The following is a 26586-nucleotide window of genomic DNA, read 5'->3' on the forward strand; positions in this document are numbered from 1 at the left end:
TAATAAGCAGTGGTGGGGGCAGTGGGTAAGGAGGCGGACCCATAATAGGGTGGTAGTAGCCTAGTGGGTAACACACTCGCCTATGAACCAGAAGACCCGGGTTCAAATCCCGCTTACTGCCATTGTGTCCCTGAGCAAGACACTTAACCCTAAGTTGCTCCAGGGGGGGACTGTCCCTGTAACTACTGATTGTAAGTCGCTCTGGATAAGGGCGTCTGATAAATGCCGTAAATGTAAATAATCGGAAGGTTGCCGGCTTGAATCCCGAGGTGCCACTGAGCAAAGCACCTGGACAACTGGAGACACACTGTGGGTAATATGTAAATTATTAGTAACTTGTAATAAAAAAAACTATCCACCAGAAAAGTACTGATCTAGCAGACACACCCCCAAACCAAAAACATGGCAACTTTTCATTTAAATGTGTTCAAGTCTGGATTTGACTAATTAAGCTTCAGAACTGGCATGCATTTTTGACAATGCAGGTCCAAAACCAATGACACTTAGATAGAAAGAGCAGAAAATGAGGAGTGTCTGTTGGCTTTACTATTAAATTCATTGAGTAGCTGTTAATAGCCAGGATCAGTACCATCAACACGACTCACGAGAGAGGTTAGGAAATGCCCTAAGGGCTTCTTTGTCCTCAAAAACCCAGTTCAGGCCACACAATTCTCAAGACGGGCTCAACAAAATCCTCAATGGAAGCTGTAGAAAAGTCTGACCGACCTGTCATACCCATTTGTACCAATCCTTTCTCTTTCTTGTTTATTTCTCATCACATTATTTCATAACTGATCAATGAGCAAACAAGTTCAGAAAGTTGTCTAGTGTGAACTGTTCAACAGTCCGATGACATGAAGTCTGAACTTAACTAACTGAAGGCAGGCTTGACACTATAAAGTAAACCGCTTCTTAATGCAAGCAGTATTTATGCAAAAAATAAGAAAAAGGGTCGGTACCCATCTCCACAGAGCGAGCATTAGTTAAGTACGCCCGCTTCCTGCATGACCTCATCCTCTGAGCGACACCTCCCACACTTTGCTCACCGTGTCAGCTGATCGGCCTGAACAAACATACACGCTTTGCTCAGTAAACCTACACATCTCATCAATCTGCAGCCTACGAGTTTAATATGTCAAAAAAAAATCAACCACTTTCATCAAGGGCAACAACGCAAAAGGAATTCCTGTTTTTCTCGTTCACGATTTTCGAGACTTTTTTTTCACATCTTAAAGAAGGTGTCTAAACTCACTCCATACAGTCAAACACAAATGAAAGAAAGGTCACAACTAAAACAGGTCTGGCATGAACCCGCCTGTAAGAAGAGCTCTGCTGCCACAGCATGTCTCCACAGCACGGTCAGGCTGTGAATAACCACGCTTGACCTCAGAGAGATGGAGATAACTTACAGCTGAATAGTTCCTGCAGCGATGACATCATCGGCGGCAGCGTTTCCCCTCATCACACACGGCTCGCGTGATGAATGAGAAGCTGCGCTGAGCGAGCGGGAATGGCCCTGCTACCTGTTTCACAGTCAGGGTATTTGATGGCAAACCCAAACATTTGCCACTCTTTTGTCCCAGATCTACTAACACATCCATGTGGTGTAAAAGAGGCTTACTCCGGCCACAAAAGCTCTCTGTTGTTAAAGCCTCCCCGTGCCTTTATTCTTCTGTTTGAGAAGCATTTGAATTAGCCAGATTAGGTGCATCCGTACTCACTGGAACAGGATGGGAGTCATGGTCTCTGGCGGGAACGTCGCGCTGAAGCGTCGCCGGGTTCCCAGGTGGCACTAAAACAATGACATCATCCTTGCCGGCACACACCTGTTTTGTCAGGAAACTCCTCCCACTCCAACCCCGCCTCCCTTCCTCTGGTGGCTTTCTACATTTTTAAAGAGACAGGTCAAATGTCAAAACATTAGGTACATTAGGTGTACGGTAGTAATTTTAATTTTAATTAGTGAATTATGGTAAAATACTTATCTAAATAAATATATACATCATTATGAATTCAAACTCTGGTACAGTATTTCTATATTCAACATTGACTATACATCTAGATTTACAGCATACTATTTACTATAGTACAAAATGAAGGTTTGTTAATTACTTTGGATAAAGGTTAATGTCACTGTGAAAGTAGAAGGATAATACAGCAGTCTCTCTCCAGGATTTCGTGGGCTTTTGAGGGGTTGATGAGGCCTAAAATGTGTCTACAGTGCTGTTCAGTATTATTTATATACTGACATCCAGTATACTGTGGCTGTTCGGCAAGAGCATATAAACCATATAAAATTAATATTACACTTGTAATCCATTATAAGGCAAAGAGCCTGCAAACTGATATAAAACAGACCCAAAAGAGTTTGGGTGTAATCTGAGGTTTGATACCGGACTGTGCCTCTAAATGCAACTACATTTATTTCATACTCATCCTGCAGCAGCCAACTATGGCAGAAAATAAAAGATTATGTTTCAAAAAGAGGCTAACGCAGAGCAGATTCCTGGTAAAGGCTGGTTCACTTCTTACAAAAAGTGACTGACCACAAAAAAGCAGCAACCCAATAGGAAAAAGCTGTACAAGCATGTGAGAGTCAGAAACTATGTGAAGAATGTTAACCAAAAAAATCCAAAACCCAAATATTGTATGGCAGGGGGCTACATCTCAGCAGCAACAGTTCTAGGGAGTGAAAAGAGATGGACCACCACCAGTGGCACCCAAAGGACATCAGAGCATCAAGCAATGCCTGACACTAACGCCTTTTATGTGTTTGACCAACAGATATTTTGTGCTCTTTTATTGTTGGACGGCAAGCCAGCACAATAACAACAAACCTCTACTGATTTAGATGAATATTGTGTAAATTATATAGAATACTGTGCAGCAAAATACGCTTAGATACTGATATCTGTATATGATATCACAGTATTTGTAATTTTATTACCTCATTTTGTAGAAGACAGTACAATATTGGTTCAGACTCTACTTTTAATAATAAGCCAAGTGACAGGAATAATAGTCAATATCTGCAGAAGAGCTGCAAAGAAATAACTCCCATGTGCAAAGATCTCCAAGGTAGACACAATGTGAGCATTCATGTGGTTTCTCAGTGCTGCTTTACGCTCTTTCCGTGGCATAAAACAGGATTTTCAGTCCTCTTCAACAAGAACGATGATTCAGACAAGGAACAGCGATATTGGCTCCATTAATCACGAGAGTCATGACAAAATCAGGAAGCAGGAGGCTGTGCACTGTCAAAATGAGAACAATGGCTTTTGTGTGAAATTGAAAACTATGCCAAACACCTTTGGGACAACTTAATGTCTAACTTTTTCATAACATATAGCCAACTTACTTTTAAGAAATGAAAGAAAGAGTTTGAATTGACTGATTGGGAGACACAATCATATTGATGATCCCAACCTCAGAAGGGCTTTGATCAGCTAGTGAGGACACCATTTAATAATGAAGCAGGCCATGTATAACCTGGTGTGCAAGTTGGGTTCTTTTGTTGGCTGTGTGGAAAAACAGCAAAAAAAAAACGTCCCCCCCACATACACGCACGGCGATCCCCCCCCTCGTGTTTAAAATTGATAACAGGGTTCTGAACAGCAGAAATCTGCTAATGATCCCAATTTAACCGAGCTACAGAAATCATTGTACGAATAACAATGGCGACTGGAGCTGACCCACTTTCACTGGAGACAAAGAACAGCGGCAGATATGCGGAGGGCTTGGTCAGGGTGAGCTCTGGAAAGTTGGGTTACTATCAATTTCAGGGAGACATATTCATTTGTGGGCGCAGTGCTGCACACATCACTTCAGAACAACAATCGCTCGCCTTACGGGAGGGAGATTCCGCTCCTCTGACTAAAGGTCGCATCAGCCTTGAGCCAAAATCTTGGACTTACCTCGGGGACAGAAGCTCAGACTAGCCGCTCGCATCCAGGCCCATTCCATGGAAGTGCAAATTAAAACGGTCTGTCAGTAACGCTGATTCACCCGTCTCTCGGGAGTCTGGCACACTATGATTCCTACCAGATGGAATTCATAGAATTCCTCCTGGTTCTTGAAACGGTTTTTACCCTACCAGTGAGGTGTGAGTAACCTCGTTTTTCCATTCCTCTCCTGCCTTTCCACTATCGGCTGGGCCGTGGTACACATTATAGCAGGCATAGTTTAATCTTAGACAAGGGGGGCTGTTCCTCCAAGGTCACCGTCGAACACTCTAGGTATGATGGGGCATTTGAACTTGAAGCCCGGTGACCAAGAGAGTGCTTCACACTGAAGCAAACTAGAAAAAATACTTTTAAAAATCTTTATATTCCTGTAATAACAACCACTGTCCCCTTCTGGTACTTGTTTATGATGTAAATCTGCATATGATATATGATCTGGCATCAGAAAATCTTTCCACATAATAGCCATAATTTCCTTCCTACCGTGAAGAGAGTTAGGAGGCATTCAGTCAACATTCTCCAGAACCTCAATAGCTGGAATTTCAATTAAACTGAGTGGTCACATGACTCGATGGAGAATTTCAGAATTCCTCATAGTCATCTTAACAAAAATAAATACATTTATGGACTCTCTGTACAACTGATTGTACAACTTTCAATGCTGGGCTGTCGTGTGGTATTGGTCAACAAAAAATGAAAATTATTTTAAAGAAAAGACATGCAGATAAAGTAAAACATAGATTAAAAAGTCTAATGTAAAATAAATATTAATATTGAACGTACACTAAATATTACCATATTAGTGTAAGCATAGCAACAGATAAATGAAGGTGTTGAAATATGTGTGATACCACAGTGTAAGGCTTCAAATTTCAAGTTAATTGGGTGAACCAAATTCATTTTAAAGTGCAGTATACTGGGTATAATCCATTCTTTTAATTAATGTTCAATAAATTTGTTATTAAATGTACATAATGCTACATCTTTCGACATCATTGCACGATACATTGAAAATCTAGGCAACAAATTCAAAATCCCATCAAAACGAGGGTAATCCCAATCCCAGCCGAATGTTCCTTCGTACAAGGAGGTTCAAGACATTACCCAGGAAGAGGATTAAGCAATATAAAAACGGTCAGTGGCTTTGTGTCTCTAATATTTAATTATTTCCTGAAAATTCATATCAGTGTGAACACCTCTGACCAGAGAACACATTACACGAAATCACTGGTGATGGTAAGCAGGGCGAACAGAGGCGTGCGCAGCCACACCTTCACTGCTGGGCTGAAAAAGATGCCGACTGCTGGTGAATGGTGAAACGGGGTCACTAACAGATGAGCACCGGTCTGTAATTTTACACCTTTAAGGCGTAGGTGTAGCCCAGAAAGTGGCATTCAACTGTAACTGCAAAGTAGTTCACTTTCTAATGAACTGTTTGCTCAGTGTGCAATTATGCACTCGATAACAAATGACAGCGCACATTGTGTCTGAGGCTTGTACAAGTAGTCTTTAACCTGAGACACACAGGAGAGAGGGGGGACAGGCCTGCTCCTCATATTCCTTCCACATCACTGGACCTTTAACACACACGGAACAGATGTGACCAGGCACCTGGCAGATACAAGAGTTTCTTCTCCCACCGTTTCAATAATGCAGTAAAGAAGTTGGGTTTTTTTTTTTTCATTGTGATACACAGCAGGTACAAAACACTGCACACAAATGGGCCCTCTGTATTTAACCCCTGGTGAGCAGTGGGCAGCCCTGCAAGGCGCCCGGGGAGCAGTGTGTGGGGACCTCAGCGGCACCTTGGCTGTTCGAGACTTGAACCTGCAACCCCTCGATTACGAGTCCACTTCTAGGCCACCAGTGCTCCACTGGAAGTGCTAGTATGTATTAACCAGGGTAAATGACAACTGAAAGACTGACAGAACTAGAGAGACTGGTGAGCCCAACGCTTGGGTGGGTGGTGAAGACTCAAGGAGACATACAGTGGGTACAGTGTGTGGTAGTAACACACTCGCCTATGAAGCAGGTTCAAATCCCACTTACAGGTTCAAATCCCACTTACTACCATTGTGTCCCTGAGCAAGACACTTAACACTAAATTGCTCCGGGGGGGGGACTGTCCCTGTAACTACTGATTGTAAGTTGCTCTGGATACGGGCGTCTGATAAATGCTGTAAATGTAAATGTACGGAAAGTATTCAGACCCTACTAACTTTGTCACTCTTGGTTATATTGCAGCCATTTGCTAAGTTAATTTTTTTCCTCATTAGTGTATACACAGTACCCCATATTGACAGAAAAACACAGAATTGTTGAATTCTGAATTTAGTAACGAAGAAAAACTGAAATATCACATTGTATTATGTACAAGTATTCAAACCCTTGATGTGTGTACATTAATGAAGAAAAAAAAAAGAGAAAACGTCAAATTATTTTAGCAAATGGCTGCAATATAACAAAGAGTGAAAAATTTAAGGGGGTCTGAACACTTTCCATTCCCACTGTGTGTGTGTGTGTGTGTGTGTGTGTGTGTGTGTGTGTGTGTGTGTGTGTATATATAAAACCACTTATTGTAGGTAGTCAGCAGCCATCTCCATTAAAAAGGTAGTCACTGCTTTACAAATCCCCCCCACAGCCACTGGTGTTTCTCCTTCTTTCACAGTCACTCCAACCCTCTTTCCCTTTTACAATAAATGAAGCCTGATGCATGCTTCATTATAACCAGGTGTCATAGAAACTGCTTGAAAAGTCTGAGACCTTGCAGTCCACTCTTCTGCAAGTGATCGGTTTTGCCAGACATTGGCAGGGTTAGGCTTGCCGAGGTGTGATGGTTTCTCAAAGGAAGTGTCCGTTAAAGTCCCATGTGCCCCATTTAACACATGCGGGTCAAACCAAGTCTATTAAAACATACAGATTGCTGCCTTTATTGTGTTCTGCCTTAATTATTCATCAGCATTAATACAGATAAATGAAGTAATTGTCACCAAAATCTGATTTGAAGCACAAACATTTAAAAGCCTGGTGCATGCTAAAAATAAAAAAATATTTAAAATGTTACTATGCTGTGCTGGTATGAGTTCCATCATGAATAGAAGGCAGCAGGTGATGTGTTACTCCTGACTCCTGTGAATGGAACTGGATCTGTCTGCTTCATGTCCCCACTCATCTCACATAGATGTGCTCAATATAAAAAGGGGCAGGGAAAAATGCTAATAAGGTGAGATTTTACTTACTGTGAGCCCGCGGTTTAAAAACATACCAAAGCCAGACACCAGACAACCTTATTTGGTCCAATGTTTAAAATGTGGTCAGCCCAGCATCTCAGACATATACTGAGGCATATTTCATACATGTGACTGCTTGCTGTTATCAGCCGTTTTTGTTTGAGTGCCATTATTTCTGCCACTTAGTAGGGGAACTACCAAATCTGTCGCAACTACTTCACAAAATTAAAAAAGAATTTGGATCCTCAATAAATACTCTGAACAAGTTATTTTTCCTGAGGACTCAAATCCTCCCAATCTGGCAACACTGGGCTCAAGGTCCAGTCTGCTCTCTTGCTCCAGAATTCTTGTTCATTATAAGGGCCACAAACACTACAAAGCCAAACAAGCAGATCAATTATCAGGAGCTTTAATTCAAGAATGCATCTGTACAACGTTTTTAAGCAATTTAGACTTTGTCTATTTTCAGACGTGTCCCTGCCGTAGAAAGAAAAACTTAATTAAAAAAAAATACATAGCTCTGACGTGAGATCTCCTCATTGTTGCCAGGAGCCTGGGCTGGAAAAAATTCCCAGCATGTAACCTGCCTGCAACAAATTAAGACTCAAGAGCACCACCTTGATTCACCCTCTGTAACCTCCCAGCAACCCCCTCCCCAGGCCCTGGATGAATACATGGGAATGCCAGGCTCGCCGGGACTGACCATCAGTATGTTAATTTATTCATCTCTACATTTTACATAACAATCCGTAGTCTAATTTGGCATGCGTGTCAGGCCTCACATTTACTTTTCTCAGCTATTCTAAAAAAAAAAAAAAAAAAAGGCCGAGAGGAGTGAGGGGAGGGTCCTTTGTTCAAAAACATGTCCCAAATAATCATCCCCATTATCATCCTTCGCGGGAAAGGAATTGTACTTGAATTTGTTTACCATGTCACATCATATTAAGAGCAAAAGTTGCTTTATTTTATGGGCCACCTGATTTTGCACAATCACTTCTCTGTGTAATGTGAATGGGAAGATATAATTACAGTACTTCCGTTCCCGTCAGTAATTAACACCGACGGAACATGCCAGCGTACGAGCTTTAAACTGATTGGAGAAGATGTTGCATAAGAAAAACAGAGCCCTGATAAACACTCAGATACACAGTTTACCTACAGAGCGAGGTCAAACGTAGTTATTTTAAGCTATACTTTAAATTCACTGGCATGTATTGAACCATTTGCGTTGGTTTTAAAATTTCAAGTAAGAAAACGCGTTCTTCCAAGAATAACTTCAAGAACAAAGAAAAAAAATCAGTTCAAAAGTTCACCCCACTTTAACAGATCAAGGCTTAACAGATATTAACAAAAAGAAAATTCTTTGATCAGCCAGTTACAAATATTGTGAGGCCTGACCGCAGGCTTAGTGGAAAAGTTCATAGATCATTCAGATTAAATCGGAATGCCATGGCCATTCTGGGGCAGTGGTGGCCTAGCGGGTATGGAAGCGGACCCGTAATCAGAAGGTTGCCGGTTCCAATTGCCAGGTTCCACTGAGCAAAGCACCGCTCCCCGGGCGCCTGTCATGGCTGCCCACTGCTCACCAAAAGTGATGGTTAAATACAGAGGACACATTTCATTGTGTCACCATGTGCTGTGCTGCAGTGTATCACAATCAACAATAAATACATAAATTCTGTATCCATTCTGTATCCATCATTTTAGTGCATTACTGTACTATTGAACTTGTTGATGAGTGTCCATGTAAATGCACTCCTGGTTAGATGATACACATCCAGTCTGCTGAGAATCAATACCGTGCATGTGACTGGCAGCAGTCCACACGCCAGATATGAGATTTGAGGTTTGAAAAAGACATTTTGTTCGGTGTTAAAGTGGGTAGTGAGTGACCCGAGGACCGTGTGTCCGACCGGAACCGCTGCGACGCTGGGTGACATTGCGGGGACCACGGCACGTCACCAGCACGACACACACACACACACACACACACACACACACACACACACACACACACACCGGACCTGCGTGCGCGCACGCGTACACGTTCTGCCCCGGAACGGCTAGCTGGCAGATTCACAGCTAGCGTCCGCTTCCTCAGCAGTTTCTTCTTTGTTTTTTTTGGCGACGTCCATCTTTTACCTTCGCAGCGCATCCAGCGGCTTGACGCTCTCTCTCTCCTGCCCTTCCTCACGAAAACCGGAGTCATCAGCGTTGCGCACGGAGCACCATCACCATCCTCCTCATCCTCATCCCCCTCATCACCCTCGGCCGCTGCGACGTCACCCCGCGCTCCGCCGAACTTTACCAAGTCGCAACTACTCCCTCCCCGCCAGCAGCAGCGTCCCTCCGCCACAGATTAAAAATGATGACAATAACACACAAATACCCGAGAAGCAAGTTCGCGCCCCCTCACCGTCCCGGAGCCCGCAGCCGCGCCGCCGTCCTCCGCTTCAGAACCGGGAGCATTTCTCCGCCGCTAAACCTCAAACATCCTCCGGCGTCACTTGGTGCTGCAGCCAAGGCAACCAAGTATCGCGATATTTCCCTGCAGGTAGTAGTAGTGCGACAATGGGGAGGGGCGGGGCGGGGAGGGGCGGGTCCTGCTCTGTCACCTGAATGATGTAATGCTTCACAGCGTGGACACTATACCAGCGTTAATATAATAACAATAATAATAAAAAGTGCATTAACAGGGTGAATGGGGATTTGAAAATAGTTTATTGTACTTTAGCGAGACATTTGAATAAAGAGCAATGTTCAGAAAAAGCGGGGTCTAGAAAAGCTGCACTGTACTGTACACCGTAGGTAGACCCTACAAGATCAACCAGATTCCATTTTCATACATCCAAACTGAAGTTCTACAGAGCATATGAGCGCAAGACAGTAAATCCTTCTTAGCGGGACACTGACTTCATAACCGTAAAGGTGACTGTCCGCATTATTGCATTTTTATTATTCCTAGCATGTCCATTTCCTCAAACAAAGCCCATAATCCTGTTTCTGAAGGCCTGTACCATAATGAAATCTTCCTATATAACACAAAGCCCTCTGTCACCTCTCATGTTCACCGCATGTTCGACTGCTTAGCACAGCTGAGATTGAGACCTTGACGCTGGGAAATGTATTTTTGATATTTTTTATTTTTTGTGTGGGGGCGGGACATTACTGAAAGCTGTATGTTTTGCTGATTCGATCATCTGTGTGTCTGTCGGGCGGGCTGATTTGTGAACATGTCACTCGTCACAGGTCGTCAGTCTCCCCGTCGAAAGGCACGGTCTCCAGCTCCATGTGGATGCTGCTGGCCTCACTGCTGCCCACCCAGCCGATGGGGGTGCGGTTGAAGGAAGGCCGTGCGCTGATATCATGCTGGTAAACCACCGCGGGCTCGGGCTCCTCGTTGGCCACTTCAATATCCGGCAGCTGAAAGGTCATGAGCTGCGACGCCTTCTCAAAGCCGCCGTAGGGCATCGCAGACCTGGCGACAGGCGTGGGGCGAATGAGACACTTTGTATGCGCAAAGACGAGTTGGACAGCGGTGGGACTCGGTGGGGACGTACCTGTTGAAGCATTTGAACTTGGGCAGGTCGGGGTGAGCACAAGGCCCTGGCATATGGGGCTTCATCGTCGCCATCAGCTCCTCGTTGCCCTTCATCGCACGTTCCCACGGTGACACATATGTCTTGACATACTCACACTTCTTCTTGGCAGCACTCTGGCCTGCTCTCCCTCCTGCTGTAGAGTTGTACACGGCGATAAATTCAGCGGTGGCGCCGGTGTCCTGCCGTTAAATAACGGTGTGTACCGACGCTCCACACTTACGCTGGCCGGCGACCGCTTGAGCTCCAGAAGCGCCGACGCCGCCGGCACCGGCACCTCCAGCGCCACCTAGACCAGCCACTCCTCCTCCTGCACTCAACCCTGCTCTTGCACCCTTGCCAACACTTCCAGGTTTGGGAGGGGGCACAGGCGCGCCGCCCCCACCGGCTTGGCCAACCATCTGCCTGCTGACCAAGCGGCCGCCAACATCCATCATTTGCCCCCCGAGGCTTGGCACCAGCTTCTGGAAGTTCTCCTGGTTAAACGAGAAAGAAAAAAGTAGAGTTAGAGTCCATCTGAAGATGTGGTGCTCTGGGCTGCAGGAAAAGCTCCTTTCTTAATCTCACCATCGAATCACTGCTGAATATATCGGGGTTGTTCTCGTAGATGAACTTCTCCACGCGCTGCTGCCTCATTCTGAACATCTTGGAGCCCTTGTTCTTCAGAAGGGACAGCTCCTCCAACATGATGTCCCTGGGTGCCCGGATCTTTGTCCCCAGGTCAAACTCTGACGCCTCTGGCTCAGACTCATATTCTGTGTTGGATTCGTGGAAACCATGACACACACACACACACACACACACACACACACACACACAGTCTGGCACTGCATTCACTAAATCACTGTAATATGTGAGCTGTTTTTTTTTCCTGGTACCCCATAACACTGAGGCTACATTGTTTTACACCTAAAAAAAGTAGCTGTCCCCCCCTTAAAGTCGAAATATCTGACCGGATGTGAGAAGAGATGTGTTATATACACATACAGTACAGGTCAAAAGTTTGGACACACTTTCTCATTCAATGTGTTTTCCTTATTTTCGTGACCATTTACGTTGGTAGATTCTCACTGAAGGCATCAAAACTATGAATGAACACATGTGGAGTTGAATTGAGTGAATTGAATGAGAAGGTGTGTCCAAACTTTTGGCCTATACTGTATATATAGTAATATCAAAAAGATAAAGGCCCTGTGTGCACAATGTTACATTTTGTGAAAATGTCCAGGTGTAGAAATGTCTTTTCCTGTGGTACAGAGAAAATTTGAAAGCAGGCTATTGGCGTCAGGCTTAAGGTTTTCATCTTTGTGCTTCACACAGTTTGGTGTTGCATTTCGTTTTTTTGTACACTGAGGAAATTAAAAAGCTTGAATACGTTTGGAACTATAGTGGTTACAGTCAGTGACGGGTGAGATTCTACGTGGAAGGAAAAGCATTATTGCCTAACACATTGTTTTACATAAAACAAGGAAATAAATATTTGCATACTTTTTTACATCACAAGTTGTGAAAGTCAACATTTTGCTCCAGCAAACGTGAATCTCCTTGGCCTCTAAAGTCGTCCAACTAGGCAGAAGCAAAGCCATGGAAAGGATATGGACCAGTCAGTCTCTAACATGAACTAGAGCACTTCGTGACATGGAAAAGGAAAACGTAATTTACAGTGACCGTCGTCCTTTAGTGGCACTGGAGTTGTGTGCCTGTGACCTATAGTGCATGAATAGGCATTTTTTTTAATTTTTTTTTTAAATTACAGTTGGCTCTTACATCTTTTTTTTGGGCTACTTAAATTTTATTACTATGAATAAAATGATTACTGTTTAAATATACCATTTTAAGTACTTGGCCAGTACTTTGGTTGTCTAAAACGTGCTTCGTAAATAAAAATGACTTGATTGAATGGACTTGTCTGAAATTGGTATAAATTTTATTTTTCAATTTTTGCTAAAACTTAAGTTGTGTCTGTGTCTATAAAAAAAAACTCTATAAAAGTGCAACAGTTGCACATATGTTTCAAACATAAATGCACAGTGAATAATGGATGACAAGACAGTGGTGAAAATGCAAGGATGTTGCAGCTATTTTTTTGTAATTAAACCCTCGAGAAGTTATGTAATTCCACTTCACCGTAGTGTGGAGCCCATGTCTGAGCTGCAGGGAGAGTGTCCACATGATAACCGCAATAGACAGATGCCGTTCCGCCTGTGAAATATACGGGTGACACTGGTTCTGCGCGTGACAGGCCAGCACTTATTAGGACACGTTAAGTGCAGTGATGCGAAATGACAACATGACATGACAACGGTCCCGAAGATCCTCACAAAGTTTGGAATGAGCAAAATAATTGGGCTAAAAATAACTCCCCACCCCCTCTCCTGTTCTACATAGCATGACCAGTCATCACCGGAGAGCCCAGCCCACAGACCAGCTGCCTGCCTGCCAGGTTTGGCTCGGCCCCCCCTGGTCCACTTCCTCTCGCTCGTGCCACCACAGGACACGCCTCTTGCACGTCTTGGCTTTTGCCAGCGAAAACAAATCTCTTGCCGGCTCAGAAAGAACCTGCAGGTGTGAAGTGCGTCCGAACACATGCACCCGTATTGCCCGACTGGCCAGGACGCGCCGCCACGTGATGTGGTCCTCTGCCGTGCAGGTTGTGTTCAGGAAACAGTGAGTTTGAGGGGTGTTGCCAGGCTTAGGCCTTGTTCTGCGTGCGTAAGTGTGGCATTACCATCCTGGGCGATGTGGGACAGGTCAGTGATGATCTTGGAGAGCTTTTTCCGTTTGTTCGGTGGAGCCGGAGTTCCGGAGAGGGGCATGGCTGCAGACTGGGGGAGAAAGCACAGCAGCCTGACGTTTACGGATAATTCAGCGGAATCGTTTTCATCTGTTAGAAAATCCCCATTATGTCCTCAGCACGCATGGCGCTGTGTGAAGGCTTGAAAACTAAACCTTGGAATCCAAGCCCATGGGGGTCGATGCAGAAGACCCCCCCCCCAAATATCTCACGCCTGTGAACTCCGCATTCCGCAGATTCCTGGGACGGCCGACGGTAAACATTATGGCACGTCAGCAGGCTTTGTGATGGAATGCTTGGCACCTTTCAAGAGAGCCACTTTTTTTTTTTTTTTTTTAGAAAAGATGGAGTATTTAGCAGGAAACGTGCAAAGCCAAACACAGAGGTATCCTAGAGGCCCGTGTCCTTCAAACATTCAGGAAAGTGCAGCGCAGCTTCTTCAAGGCTCGGTTAATGACAAACATCGCGCCGCATCGGCTCGACTGAAACCCAATCTACCGTAGCTATTTTTGAAGCATCAGTCTGAAGCAAGACCTTTTAGCGACAACTGTGGCGTCAGTGGCGTATCGTATGAAGGGCGCGCACACGCGGAAGAATTCCACCGAGAAGCGCAGAATCTCCCCCAAAGTCGGCCGCAGATGAGGGTGGGGCAGGCGCCGAGGGCCACGAGCTGGGAGCCACCGGGCTCACGTTTCTCCAGCTGGGAATCCTGGGCCGTGCACGGCTTAGAAAAGAAGCGCGGCTAAGCACATTCCCACCGGGTGTTTGGCTTCCGAAGGCATGTGGTGAAAGTTATTGTGATATTAACAACTTTTATAGAAGTTAATGTTCCTGGAAAAGCAGAATGTGGCGCTCCGATGCTGTTTGGCGGCCTTTACGGTGGATGTTACGTAGAATGGAAATCAGTTTGGGTTTTTTTTGTACTTACCCAGGTCTGACGGGAAGAAGCGACGTACAAATCAGTCAAATTTATACAAATCCCAGGGTGCTTTGAGCCTGTGTGTGCAGTTAGATCCCGGGCGAGTGGCTGGGATGGCAGATCTTTGAGAGGGAGGGGGGTAAAAGTGGACACGAGAGGGGGGGTGAATCTACTCAGTAAGTGCTGATGGGGACATCAAGAGACCCGTATCTTTCTTGCAGATGGCTGAGATGCTATAAATAGGTGGTCGAGGAAGAGCGGCCCTCTGTCTCAGATGGGTCAGTTTTATTTTCTGTAAAGGGGTCGCGGGAGTGGGGTGGGGGGGTGGAGTTCACTCCCAACCCTCTCGCCTCTTCATGAATTATCTGTGGGCAGGGACAGGATTTTCACATTATGAACGTCAGATCCAGTAAATCCCACGTTTGATTAGTCAGTTCTGATATTCTGACAGCAGATATTCCAGAGATATTCATGATATTTAACGCTAGCGTATATTATGGTCAAGTTCAAGTGTCCTGCGCTGGGACAACATTGTGGCGAGGCTTCCCCTCTTGGTGTTGAAGCCTCCAGTGAAACCCTGACCTTGAAATGTGGAAACATGGATGGATGCAGAAACAGACTGGCTGTTTTCCAGGCTGAAAATCCTTATGTAGTATTCTCTTCAGGACACTTCAGCACATCACACTCTGAAACAGCATCATGGGTTCATAAGTCCATTTTGGTTCATTTGCACACACTCTGCTCTTAGAAAAACGAGGGAAAATTTACGTTAGCACCTACGTGTGCTCAGTGGAATACAGAAATGTGAATGAAAAGATATGGTTCTGGTTTGGAAAAACACACCATCATACAATTTTATGACCAAACACATCCACATTTCTCCACTACTTGTCAATTTTAACCCCTTGGTAGATTTAGTCCACTGGAGGAGCAACACATAAGACTTCCCTGCATCCACAAGCATGTTGGCACCTTCATGCAGTACTGCATGATCCTGCGTCGCACCAAAACTGTCACCTCCCATGAAAACACTTCAAACAGCGCCCTCGTGCTGCAGCAAATGGATGCAGCAGTCCAGCATTTAAAATGGGTTTCTAATTATACGTGGATAAATCTAAAAATGACTATGAATTATTTATATGAATAATTCACAATTAAATGAAAAGTTGTCACAATGTGTGATCATGCTAAGGTGGTCATTAAGTGAGAAAGTCACAATCTCAAAACTAACATCTGTTATTAACAGCCAATTGTTTTAAACGGACCTTTAAATTGAGTAGCTGGATGGTTTATTGCCTTCCTGGTTCGCCCTTCCAGAGTGCAGCCACTGAAACGTTCTCATGTCCTCGCTGATCAATAAGCTGTAATGAAGAAATTTACACAGACTACATCATCGATACAGGTTGCAGTTTTTATGGACAATGTTCGTGCATCGTAGTGTCATTTGTATAATAAACGACCTTTTAATAACAGCTGCTCAAGTATGAACTCTTGAAACTAGACAGAAAAATATATATATATATATATATATAAATAAAAATACAATAATACTGCCTCTAAAACTGCAGTAGCCGCAACCGCCATTTTAGAGGCGGAGGTGGCCAAAGAGGAACCTGCTCAGTATTAATGGTGGTCATTGTGATTAATCAATGTATGCATAATTATGGGAGTTTCACCAGTCGGCAAGAACTCGGTGAAGGCCGTGAACAGTACTTCACTAACGTGAAGTATCCTCTCTGGAAGGTTCTCTGGTTTGTCCTGGAAAAATTTGTTTGCTTCTCTACTTAATGCTTGAAACGGGCCGGGAAGGAACGGTGGTCCAAACGGTTGTCCAGCAAAATCCCCACGTTTCAAGCTCTGATGTGAAATAAGGCAGTTTGGTACACATGCACTACGTTTGTTGAATATTCTTGAATATTCATATGAAATGAATGACCTTGCCAAATAAAAATGTTTGTCTATTTGAGGTTTATTGCTGGTTGGTCAAAGGTGTATTCAAGGCAGTTTCCTTTTTAAAAAATCTGTAATCTGTAAAATTCTGGACCCTCTACAGAAGAATATTAACACACAATATTAACACACAGTGTACTGGCTTAATTGTCTGTTGAAAATTCTACATTTTAATTTAAAAACATCAACAGCTAAAAGCAAACTATGAGAGATTCCTTTAAAATTGGTTTTATTGTGTTTAAGTACATGTCTTTTACAGTCAAATGCACATTCCTCCCATTTATTCCACAGTTCCAGACACTGCCACTGACTACAGAACATGCAAAACCTAATGCATTGCAATTGCAGCGTTGTAATCAAAGAACATGACAACAGTCTATTTGTGCAGGCTTTCGTTTAAAAAATAAAAAAGTAAAAATGCAATGGAGCATAATGGACCCTGTCCTGGATAGGGATTACCATATGTTCTACAAAACACATATACAGGAGTTTTCTAATACTCCGTTGCAGAGAAACCATGCATATATCAAGATGCCGCCATCCAATAGGGATATATCATTCTCGTGTCAGCTGTCCCTCTATTGCTCTCTCCATCTCTCCATCTCTCCATGTTGTTTAGGTCTCAGATCCCAGTTCCTCATCACTTACTTCACATCATTAAAAGTGGTCTGCAATCACACTGGGGCAGTGGTTGCCCTAGCGGTTAAGGAAGTGGCCCCATGATCAGAAGGTTGGATCCCCATCCTGATCCATTGAGGTGCCACCTGAGGAGGGTACCGTCCCCACACACTCCTCCTCGGGTGCCTGTCATGGCTGCCCACTGCTCACCAAGGGTGATGGTTAAAAGCAGAGGACACATTTTGTTGAGTCACTGTGCTATGCTGCAGTGTTTCACTATGACAATCACTTCACTTCACCAATGTCCAATGATTTGTTAAATATATTTTAAATGACCAAAGCACTGCCACCATCTTATGAAGAGAGTCCATTGGTAATGTGTATGTTTTAAGGCAACTTGAGTAGATAATTGTCTCAACCTTTCTAGACCTAAAAAAATTTGCAGTCAGTAAGACATTTTCCCATGCTTTCTTGTATCCATTATTACATTCCCTTGTGGCTCAAACCCTTCTGGTTTCTATCTTTGACCTCAAATAAAATATTTTCTAGTCAGAATCAATAAAAAAAAAATCAATCACACTGATTGTGTCCAACTACCAGTTTAATCCATTAGAAAGAACATCAGGCATCCAGACCGGGCTAATTTGAATTATCCAGCATAGTGTGTTGTTTACTCAGGTCCACAAATAGGCAGGGCACCTGTTCAGTCTTGGCCTTGCCAAAAAGACATAGCATTACTGCGCAGTGTATCTGAGCTGAACACACAAACACACACACACACACACACACACACACACAAACCTCAAGACTTCCCTGCATCTATGGAAAGTGCTTCATGGGACAAATCTTTCATTTTATAGCGTTAAACTCAGTTTAAGAAACTCTCCAGTTCTTGGTTCTTGCAGAACCGAGCCTCAAACGAGGAAGAGCTTAGAGGACTTTTGCCCTTTCCTCTGTCTATGAGGTCATGATCACTTGATATCCAGAATCCTCTCTTCTACCTGACTTCTACAACTGTGAGATCATTAGTGACCTTTAGGACTTTCAGACCCCCCCATTGAACATTCTTCTGCCATCAGCTTTCAGTGTTGCATGGTCTCAAGTCACTGACCCAGTTTCTTAAAGATGACTAAACATCTTACAACATTTCGTTTAGGTTTTCAACAGCAAAGAGGAGGCACCATGACCTCTGGCAATTCACTATATATTAACTTTGCATTTTAAAAGTGCCCCCAAGATAGGTCTGAAATAAATCTACTGAGAGGGTTGCCAGGAGCATGGATGAAATATACAGCATTATATAATAATGCAATATAGCAGCAGAATGAAGCCTTGGAAAGAGTACACAATACATCCGTTCTCACTGTTATATCTCATGTTGTTATGTTGACTTCACTTACTACTAAAAAATGTAATCCCTAAAACATCCTCATACACAGAAACCTGTACATTGCATGCACTATTTGATAATACATGACATACAGGTTTCACAACATAAATGTGAAAGATGATTTTGCAATTTGGCAGCCTACTTCATTTGACAAGATAATGATGATGATGACAGGATAGGATGATGAAGATGGAGAAGCTCGCTATAGGAAGGTTTAGTAACCATGGAGGCTCTTTTCTCATAGATGGAAGGCACCAGGTCTCCACACGTGTGGTTGGATCCCCACCCGAGTGGCAACAAAGCGCGGCTTGGGCACCTGGACAGCCGACGCCCTCAGGGGGGTCAGGGCACTGAGCTCGGGCGCGCTCTTGAACTGCTTCGCAGCCTGCAGGCTGCTAGCGTAGGGCAGGCCGCTCATGGACGCTGCAGGGGTGAAAGGCAGCGGATGAGCAGATGGCATTGGAGGAGCAGAGAATTTTGGGAGCTGAGGAAGGCCATGGGTAGGGGCGTAGACAGAAGAGGGTGCGGCTGGAGTTTGGGAAGGTGGCGCCGGCGGAGGAGAGGTCATGTCGGATCTGGAAATGCGCTCACCCAGTGTGGTGGCAGAGCGTGGAGCTATCACGGTCGGGGTCAGCGTTGGGGCCGACATGGGCGTTGGTGTGGAGAAACGTTTGATTTCATAAACACGCGCTGCCTTGACCGGGATCTGTTTGGGTGGGGTCAGGGTGTGTCCTTCCCTTTGGTAGGAGGGCTGAGTCTGGGAAGAGGCTCCCCCGAACATCGCTGAATTGAGCTGGTATGGCTGCCTCCTTATAAAATCAATGGCTTTGATTCCTTCCTTCTGTCCAGCCCGTCCTCCCCTTTGCGAAGCCAGTGGCCGAGCTTCATCACGCTGAGGTCCCATGGGACGAGTTGGCGCAAGCAAGGGATTGTATCCAATGGGTGGAGGCGCTCGAACATTGGGAGAATATTTCCACTGACCAGGGAGGGACTGAGTTGGTGAAATGTCTCGCTCATGTCCGGTGAACGACTGTTGGATCTGTAGCTGCTGCTGATGCGGGATGGAGGGTGGTGTGTCCACCACATACAAGTCCATCCGACTCTGCCTACGTGCAAAAAGCTCAGCCCCTTTCCCCTCCGCGTGGGGTATCTGGGTCACCTCAGGGATGATGCGGGGTTTGGGGGCAACTGGTGGAGGAATTTTGCCTTGAGTACCAGCTTCGTCTTCGTCAACTGGTTCATACTCATCAGCTTCTTGCATCCGGTTTCTCTGCCTGTCATCCAGATTTTGCACCATGGAGAGGAGGAAGGGATTGGGTGAGTTCTTCTTTTCATCCGGCATCGTGAACATGCGCCTGCCTGAACTCTGCCGCCGGGCCTCCTGCAATATTCCCGTTCGGCCACTGGGGGCTGAGTCTCTGTCTTTGGGTGTTTGGTGCACAGACATGGGGGAGGTGGGGGTCATGGGTCCACTTGAAGGAACCCTGGTTCGAGCAGGCACTGCGGACAAAGCTGGGGCCATTGGTTTCACTACATCCGGAGCATAAACGGACTGGGATGCTGCTGGTAAGTTCTCCACGGTTGGTGTGATTAGGGGGGGCATTGGGGCAGGGACCGGAACGGATTCCCCCGCAGGACTGAGGACCACTGGTGGCAAAGGAGCATGAATGTGACTGACTGGAACCGGAGGAATGAGGGAAGCTGGGCCGGTAATGGCTGACATGCCGTGTGAGATGGAGACAGCATTCAGGTCTCTATCCTCGGGCGTGCAGAAGGGTGGAGCCACAAGCGCCACTGACACCGGACGGGGCGATTTCTTGACCCCGGTGGGCCGGAAGACGACTGGTGCAGTGGAGGCGCGGTGGCTGATGAAGCCTGGTGCAAAGGGACGAGCAGTCCGGTTCAACACTGAGCTGGACACTTCTGGACTTGCTGGAGCAGGAAGAGTGGACACAATGGGACTGGCTGGGCTGTCATGAAGGGGTCCTTTAACCACGGCTTGTGTTAGTGATGTAGCGGAACCATGGATGATTCCGAGATCGCCACTGGCCACTGTTCCATGAGATGCAGCTGGGTCCAGAGTCAGCGGTGCTGAGGATTTCTGTCTAGTTGGAGACACTTCATTCTGGTGTAAAAGAGGCTTTGGAGCAGCTGGCGGAGGTTCGGGTGCAGCCAGCACATGTGGCGCAGCTTGCGGTGGGGTTTGAACAGGAAAGGCTTGTGTGGTTGGTGCCATTGACAGGGTGTGTATCTGTTCTTGAAGTTGGCTTTGGGTCTGGGCCTGCATCTTTTTGGCATGTTCAGCAGCTCTTTTCCTCTGTTGCTCAAAAAGCTGAGCCCCTTTCCCAGACGTGTTGCTCAGGCCTGGACTGGAAGAGTCATCTGTGCCATCCATGGGACGGCCAACTACACTGGCCGCCCTCTTCTCCAGAAGCTCCAGGTAGTCACTGTCCCATGTGGGGTCTGGGGCGGCAGAGAAGCCATCCTCGTCAAACTCGGACTCACTGCCGGGAAAAACACCGTCCTCCTCCTGCGAGTCCTGACGCAGGTCCTCGTCCACGCTGCCAAAGCTGGTGAGGGTGTACCTTTTGGAGCGCTGGCGGCGCTTCTTGAACATCAGCACACCCTTGGAGTGGGGATTGGGAGCGTCAGTGAGGAGCGAGGCGATGGTTCGGCACTTGCTGCGGGCTTCCTTGACCTGCTTGTCCTGAAGGCTCTCCCCACGATTCAGTTCTGCCAGGAACAAAAGGCCAAGTGAGTGTTCTGCACCATGACTCTAATCAGGGATTCCCTGGTAAGTCATTTACATAGCTGCCTCAGACCAGCCAGGGATCGATTACCAACTTTAACCCCATCACTCTGTGACATCAGGGTGCAAACATAGCTCAGGAGCATCTATAACAAGCATCCTCTTTTCAAGTACCTCTAATCGCACGTCTTTCCAACAGCCACGGCTCCACATCAAGGGGAAAATACCTTGCATGTCTGTGGCTTATCAAATTTACAGGCACATGCTAACGCTCGCCGTGCTCTAGAAGTCTCTCAAAGCAGTTTTCAGTCACAGATTACGACTCTTGAGCAGCACTTCAGCAGCACTTTTTTTTCTCCACACAAGACACCACTGTACCCACTCGGTGATGGTGCTAGAATCACATAAGCTGCCTAAAAGCTGACTAGAACTGGACTAGAAGCAAACCTTCATTGACAGTTTATCTAAAATAAGGTTCCTGATTAAAACAGAAAGTATAATTTTGTTTGCATCAACCAATGCATAAGATGAATTCAATATCCAGCAACATCCTTTGTTAGGTCTCATTTTAGGTATATCTGTAATATATTTTTGAGTGTTCTAGAAACAGCACACCCTCAAATAGCCCAGGCTTCCATGAGATCCAGTTTAAAAGTGTCCGTAGAGAGATCAGGTGTGCTGCCTGTACACCTTTCTAGCCGCGCGCTCTCACCAAGGCAATTTCATACGGATTCATACTGACTCTTTAGCCATTAGGTGAGACCATTAAACAAGGAATGAGACCATTAAACAAGGCGCTTTGACATGGTTCAGACTGCTATTAATAGAACATGTTGGTGTATGACCGTTCGTTAATGGGGACATAAAAATATGATTCACTGGTGGTAAGCAGCTGGCTTCATATCTGTTAAAGAAATGGAACAGCTTGTCAGTAATGGATAATGGAGAGGGAACAAATAAAGGATCAGGAATGGGGAGGGGGGAACGCGGAGAAGTAAAAGAGAAGTCTGTTGAAGAAGAGAACAAAAGTTGCAAGAGATTGAGAGAGGGAAACAGGGGTGAGAAGGAGAGAAGGACGCTCTGGTACTTGATATCAGGTGGCAGCTGGGGATGCCTTTGCCAGCTCTCAGAAGCTCTGCTCAGGTTATCGGACCACCAAAGCACACGACAAATATAGTTCCTGGGCTGTGTGGAAGGACCCTGGGTGACCATCTCCTTTCTCCTCTGAAAGTTCAGGGCTGATTATCGTATTGTCGCTTAAGGGGACTGTTACATAATCAATGATACGTGGGCGTATATCAATCCACAGTAACTAAATCTGCTAATAAGAAGTTTGAATTTAAAAAGAGAATTTCATGGGAAAGCGATGTGCTACTAATTTGTGACTGTGGTGAACAGAGAAATTATGTATTCATATACTCACTGGCTTGCTTAGCTTTGTCCATGTATGTGACTGTTAGCTCCTCATCTACAGGCATGTCCACAGGTCCCACCATGGGGACCAGCTGGCCACGGGACCCTAGCATCAGAGCTTCTTTTGCCCGCACCGGCGACACCAGAGGGGGAACCATGTGGAGGTCCTGGAAGCCACTGTCCTCCTCAGCCACCATCTCTCTCTGGTCGTCAGCACTCATGGAGGACGTTTCTGTGGAGGTCTGAGAGGACCAGGCTCTGGGTGGTGGGGGCTGGTAGATGACCTCTCGGCGCGCCACACCTGGCAGAATGTCCGGACCCCCCAGTGGGTCTGGAGCACTGTCGTAGCCACTCATCTCTGAGGTTTCTCCGCCCTCTGGAGACACGCGACCAGCCTTGCCTGGGGAGCTGCTGGGGCTGCGGCGCTTTTGCCGTCTGTGCCTTTCCTGGGCAGCCACGTCTGCATCACTGTCCGTCTCACCATAGTAGGCTTCGCTGCCAAGTGGGGAGGTGAGGCCGCTGCGACCTGTGGGAGAAATGACCGAGCTCCGGTGGACCTGGCGCACAGCTTGCTGCTGAGGCCTGGAGCTTGATGGAGACATGGCCCTCAGGGCGGCACGGTATTCTTTATCAATGCGGGGCGAAGGGGCACGAGGTAGAAGAACCACTGACTGGAATCCAGCTGGTGCCCTGAAAAAGAGGCGGGGCAAACATCAGTGTGGTGAAAATATCATGGGGAAACACAGTATAGAAGTCCTGCATTAGGAACCAGAAGACGCATGGTGCTTATGCCTGACCTTTTGACCCGTATGTGAAGAGTTCCTGAGGAGCAGTCAATTAAGTTCATGGCTTGGGCATGGGAAAGACCCCCGCATGGCCTGTCGTTGATGGACACCAGCTCATCCGCCTCGCGCAGGCCGGCACGACATGCTTTACTGCGCTTACGGACCTGCAACAACACCAGTGGCTATTAAATCCTGACAAAAGTCCTCCTGAGTGAGATGTGGGAGATGTGTGGAGCATCGTGGGTGGCATTAATAACAAAGGAGATAAGAGAAAGCATCAAGACTGGGATGGTGGGGTGAGCCTGCTGCATCTCTGAGTCGTGTCAACCATCAAATCAACCCGGTCAGCCCGTTCATCAGACATTTCGGGATATTTGACTAATGCGGCAGACATTTTATTTGAATTGACTGTTTATATACAGTACAAGCCAAAAGTTTGGACCTTCTCATTCAATGTGTTTTCTTTATTTTCATGACCATTTACATTGGTAGATTCTCACTGAAGGCATCAAAACTATGAATGAACACATGTGGAGTTATGTACTTAACAAAAAGTGGAGACCTGGCCTCCACAGTCACCAGACCTGAACCCAATCCAGATGGTTTGGGGTGAGCTGGACCGCAGAGTGAAGGCAAAGGGGCCAACAAGTGCTAAACACCTCTGGGGACTCCTTCAAGACTGTTGGAGAACCATTTCAGGTGACGACCTCTTGAAGCTCATCGAGAGAATGCCAAGAGTGTGCAAAGCAGTAATCAGAGCAAAGAAACTAGTTATTTCACCTTTTTTAAGTACATAACTCCACATGTGTCCATTCATAGTTTTGATGCCTTCAGTGAGAATCTGCCAATGTAAATGGTCATGAAAATAAAGAAAACATATTGAATGAGAAGGTATCCAAACTTTTGGCCTGTTCTGTATATACTATTAATTTTATTTCTGGCCAACTTATTAACTACAAATCATGTGGTGCCAGACACAAATCATTCTCTTAGTAATTGATCTCCAAAATAATTTAAAATCTGATGTTTCAAAACAGCACTGTATTACAGATTCCTCTAGATTTTAGCACAATTTTGCATAGAAGTGGCATTCATTATTCGAATTGGCATTAATGCATTGACAATAAGCTCAATGAAACTGAAACAATCTTTCAAAAAAAGAACAGTCTGTCTGCACCCTGTCATGCCCTATAATGCCACCTAGGGCAGCACCATTACCCTTTAACCTGGTCCCATTAAACTACAGCACATGTCACTCACTGTTTCTAAATAAAAGGTCAAGATGTTCAGCTTTTCACAGCGGGGAGGAGCAGATGTGCTGCTGGAAGTGAAACAGGGTTCAGCCGGCCTCCCTTGAAATAGTTAGCAAATGACATTTCTGATACCATAACTAAATCTCAGGTCCTCAAGGTCTAATCCTGACAAAGTGCTCCTGATTTGGTGCACCCAGTAATAGAGAGGGCATAAATATTGACTGTCAGTCTGCCGGGACTCGTCACTGCTTTACAGAAAGGTTGAGCCGTGCCACAGCCTGCCCCAGTTTAAACACAGTGTCAGGCCAGCCATGCCAACCCCTGTGTGACAGAAGAAGCCGTGGGAGCTGGAGTAGCCAGCTCATTACACCATGGCCGTTTAATCGAAACTAAACTGCACGAAGGGCCGGGGTGAAATGTTCACGGGGTTAAAAATTCTACTCCAAAGTCAATAATAATTTTAGCAGCAGCAGATGTGGACAAGAAGTCCCTTTCCCGACCTAAAAGGAGAGAAGCTACAGAGTAGAACGCACATGCCAAACGTCAATTGTGTCCTGTTTTCAGACAGGCTGGATGAACAAAGGAGGGGAGATCAGATCTTTCCCAAATATCCAGCTAAGGAGAAAACTGCACAGCTGGTGAAACAAATAAACCACAGAACATCTGGAAAGAAGAGGTAACCGTTCACTTAATGTGACAAAAAAATAGAGAAGGCACGTTTGTGAACAAACTTCACGTTTGCTTGGAGAGCTGCAGAAGATGTTTACGGACGAGAGTGAAGAGGTTAAATGTAGCTAAATTAGTTAATCTTGTGGAATTGGGTTAAATTTATTAAATTGAAGGATACTTCTGGAAATGCTTCATATTATGCAAGGATCTTGCATCTTTCTGCATTGGTTGATGCTGAATGTTGTGGTACCTTGGCCACCTGAAGAGGCTTGTGGTGTTCGACGCCACCCTGCAGCCGAAAGCCCCACGGCGCTCCACCGGCCAGTGTGATCATGACCTCCTCCACCACCATGGTGCCGTGACTATCTTCTCCGGAGCCGGTGTGTCTGCGGCGGGCCCTTCAGAGCACTGTGTCCATGGTGGAAAGGCGGCCCATCAGACATCCGGGCAGCAGAAAAGTCCCGCAGCCGACTTCCATTCGCCCGCTCACCGGAGCACCGTATCGCTGTGATGCGCACACATTCACACTCACACGCTGGGCGGTGTGCTGCTGAGCAGGATAAAGTGGCTTGGAGAGTTAAAATAGAGGGAGGGAGAGAGAGAAAGAGAGAGAGAGAGAGAGCGGTCGACCTCGGCTGCTTACACTGTGGAATTCAGAGCTGGGTGAGAGGAGGGTCCAGAAGCACACTTGTCCTGTCACTCACTTGGCATTTGTGATATCCTTTCCAAAAATAGGCCTCTGCCCCCCTGGGCCTTGCACCTAACGAAGGGGACAGAAGACATCAAGTACACAGCGAGGCAAGGGCAGCAAATGGAAGTGGATCTTCAGGTACATCAAATCTTTCTGTGCCCAAAGGAAAGCTTGAACTGCTCAGTAAAAAGAAAATCAATAAGTCAGAAATGAGGGCACTGGGCCGACGTTATTCACGTCCAGTTAACGTGTTAATATACTATTTAATAGAACTCATTAGCTACTCTCTTTACGATTTTGGATTGAGGAGCTTGGGGCTTGTGAGGCGTTTTCAGGATTTATACAAGTAGATAAAACACTGGGTGGTATCATTCACTTAAAAGAAGAGTAACAAACTACTTTTTTGGTTGGTGTGGAATTATTTCTGTCGTTTTTATGCTCACCTCATCCCCATTCTGGATGATTTAATTCTGCACCATTCAAAACACACACACACACACACACAAATTAACCTTTCATAACACAAGTTACATTACATTACTATATCAAGTGCTCTTTTCAAAT

The 26586-nt window shown here is 45.7% G+C and overlaps 3 protein-coding genes across 9 annotated transcripts in view; all 3 read right to left on the bottom strand.

The window, feature by feature from the left end:
• The window catches only part of usp54a (ubiquitin specific peptidase 54a), a 47488-nt gene extending 37747 nt beyond the window's left edge, over positions 1 to 9741 (bottom strand). For 3 of the 7 annotated variants that reach the window (XM_028988276.1, XM_028988283.1, XM_028988285.1), the window contains exons 1-2: positions 9609 to 9726; positions 1722 to 1884 (exon numbers count right to left, since the gene is read on the bottom strand). The gene's annotated coding sequence lies outside the window, so the exon portion shown is untranslated. Of the gene's footprint in view, positions 1 to 1721; positions 1885 to 9334; positions 9465 to 9581 lie in introns of those variants that run through there. The other 4 variants (XM_028988277.1, XM_028988279.1, XM_028988282.1 and 1 more) reach the window with 4 other exon arrangements.
• Positions 9742 to 9894: 153 nt separating this feature from the next.
• On the bottom strand, positions 9895 to 14668 carry myoz1a (myozenin 1a). The gene is made up of 6 exons (XM_028988318.1): positions 14514 to 14668; positions 13520 to 13616; positions 11359 to 11546; positions 11015 to 11267; positions 10753 to 10927; positions 9895 to 10670 (listed from the first exon to the last, which is right to left on the bottom strand). The coding sequence occupies exons 2-6, from the start codon at positions 13605 to 13607 to the stop codon at positions 10436 to 10438; spliced, it is 939 nt and encodes a 312-aa protein (XP_028844151.1). The 5' UTR covers positions 13608 to 13616; positions 14514 to 14668; the 3' UTR covers positions 9895 to 10435.
• A 1998-nt stretch (positions 14669 to 16666) lies between these two features.
• Positions 16667 to 26486, bottom strand: synpo2la (synaptopodin 2-like a). The gene is made up of 4 exons (XM_028988286.1): positions 25582 to 26486; positions 23422 to 23573; positions 22635 to 23314; positions 16667 to 21195 (listed from the first exon to the last, which is right to left on the bottom strand). The coding sequence occupies exons 1-4, from the start codon at positions 25681 to 25683 to the stop codon at positions 18701 to 18703; spliced, it is 3429 nt and encodes a 1142-aa protein (XP_028844119.1). The 5' UTR covers positions 25684 to 26486; the 3' UTR covers positions 16667 to 18700.
• Between the last annotated feature and the right edge of the window lie 100 nt (positions 26487 to 26586).

This window comes from Denticeps clupeoides, chromosome 8 (genome assembly GCF_900700375.1).
Source record: "Denticeps clupeoides chromosome 8, fDenClu1.1, whole genome shotgun sequence".
NCBI lineage: Eukaryota > Metazoa > Chordata > Actinopteri > Clupeiformes > Denticipitidae > Denticeps > Denticeps clupeoides.

What these genes read in the sequence shown, in the direction of transcription:
- myoz1a (XM_028988318.1), bottom strand. Translation starts at nt 13,607, where the DNA reads ATGCCCCTCTCCGGAACTCCGGCTCCACCGAACAAACGGAAAAAGCTC. An exon ending in GTCCCACATCGCCCAGGATG is followed by an intron (nt 11,547 to 13,519) that starts GTAATGCCACAC and finishes AATCCAACACAG; the next exon opens with AATATGAGTCTGAGCCAGAG. An exon ending in AAGTTCAAATGCTTCAACAG is followed by an intron (nt 10,671 to 10,752) that starts GTACGTCCCCAC and finishes GCCTGTCGCCAG; the next exon opens with GTCTGCGATGCCCTACGGCG.
- synpo2la (XM_028988286.1), bottom strand. Translation starts at nt 25,683, where the DNA reads ATGGTGGTGGAGGAGGTCATGATCACACTGGCCGGTGGAGCGCCGTGG. An exon ending in AGCCTCTTCAGGTGGCCAAG is followed by an intron (nt 23,574 to 25,581) that starts GTACCACAACAT and finishes GTGTTGTTGCAG; the next exon opens with GTCCGTAAGCGCAGTAAAGC. An exon ending in CTTCACATACGGGTCAAAAG is followed by an intron (nt 23,315 to 23,421) that starts GTCAGGCATAAG and finishes CCTCTTTTTCAG; the next exon opens with GGCACCAGCTGGATTCCAGT.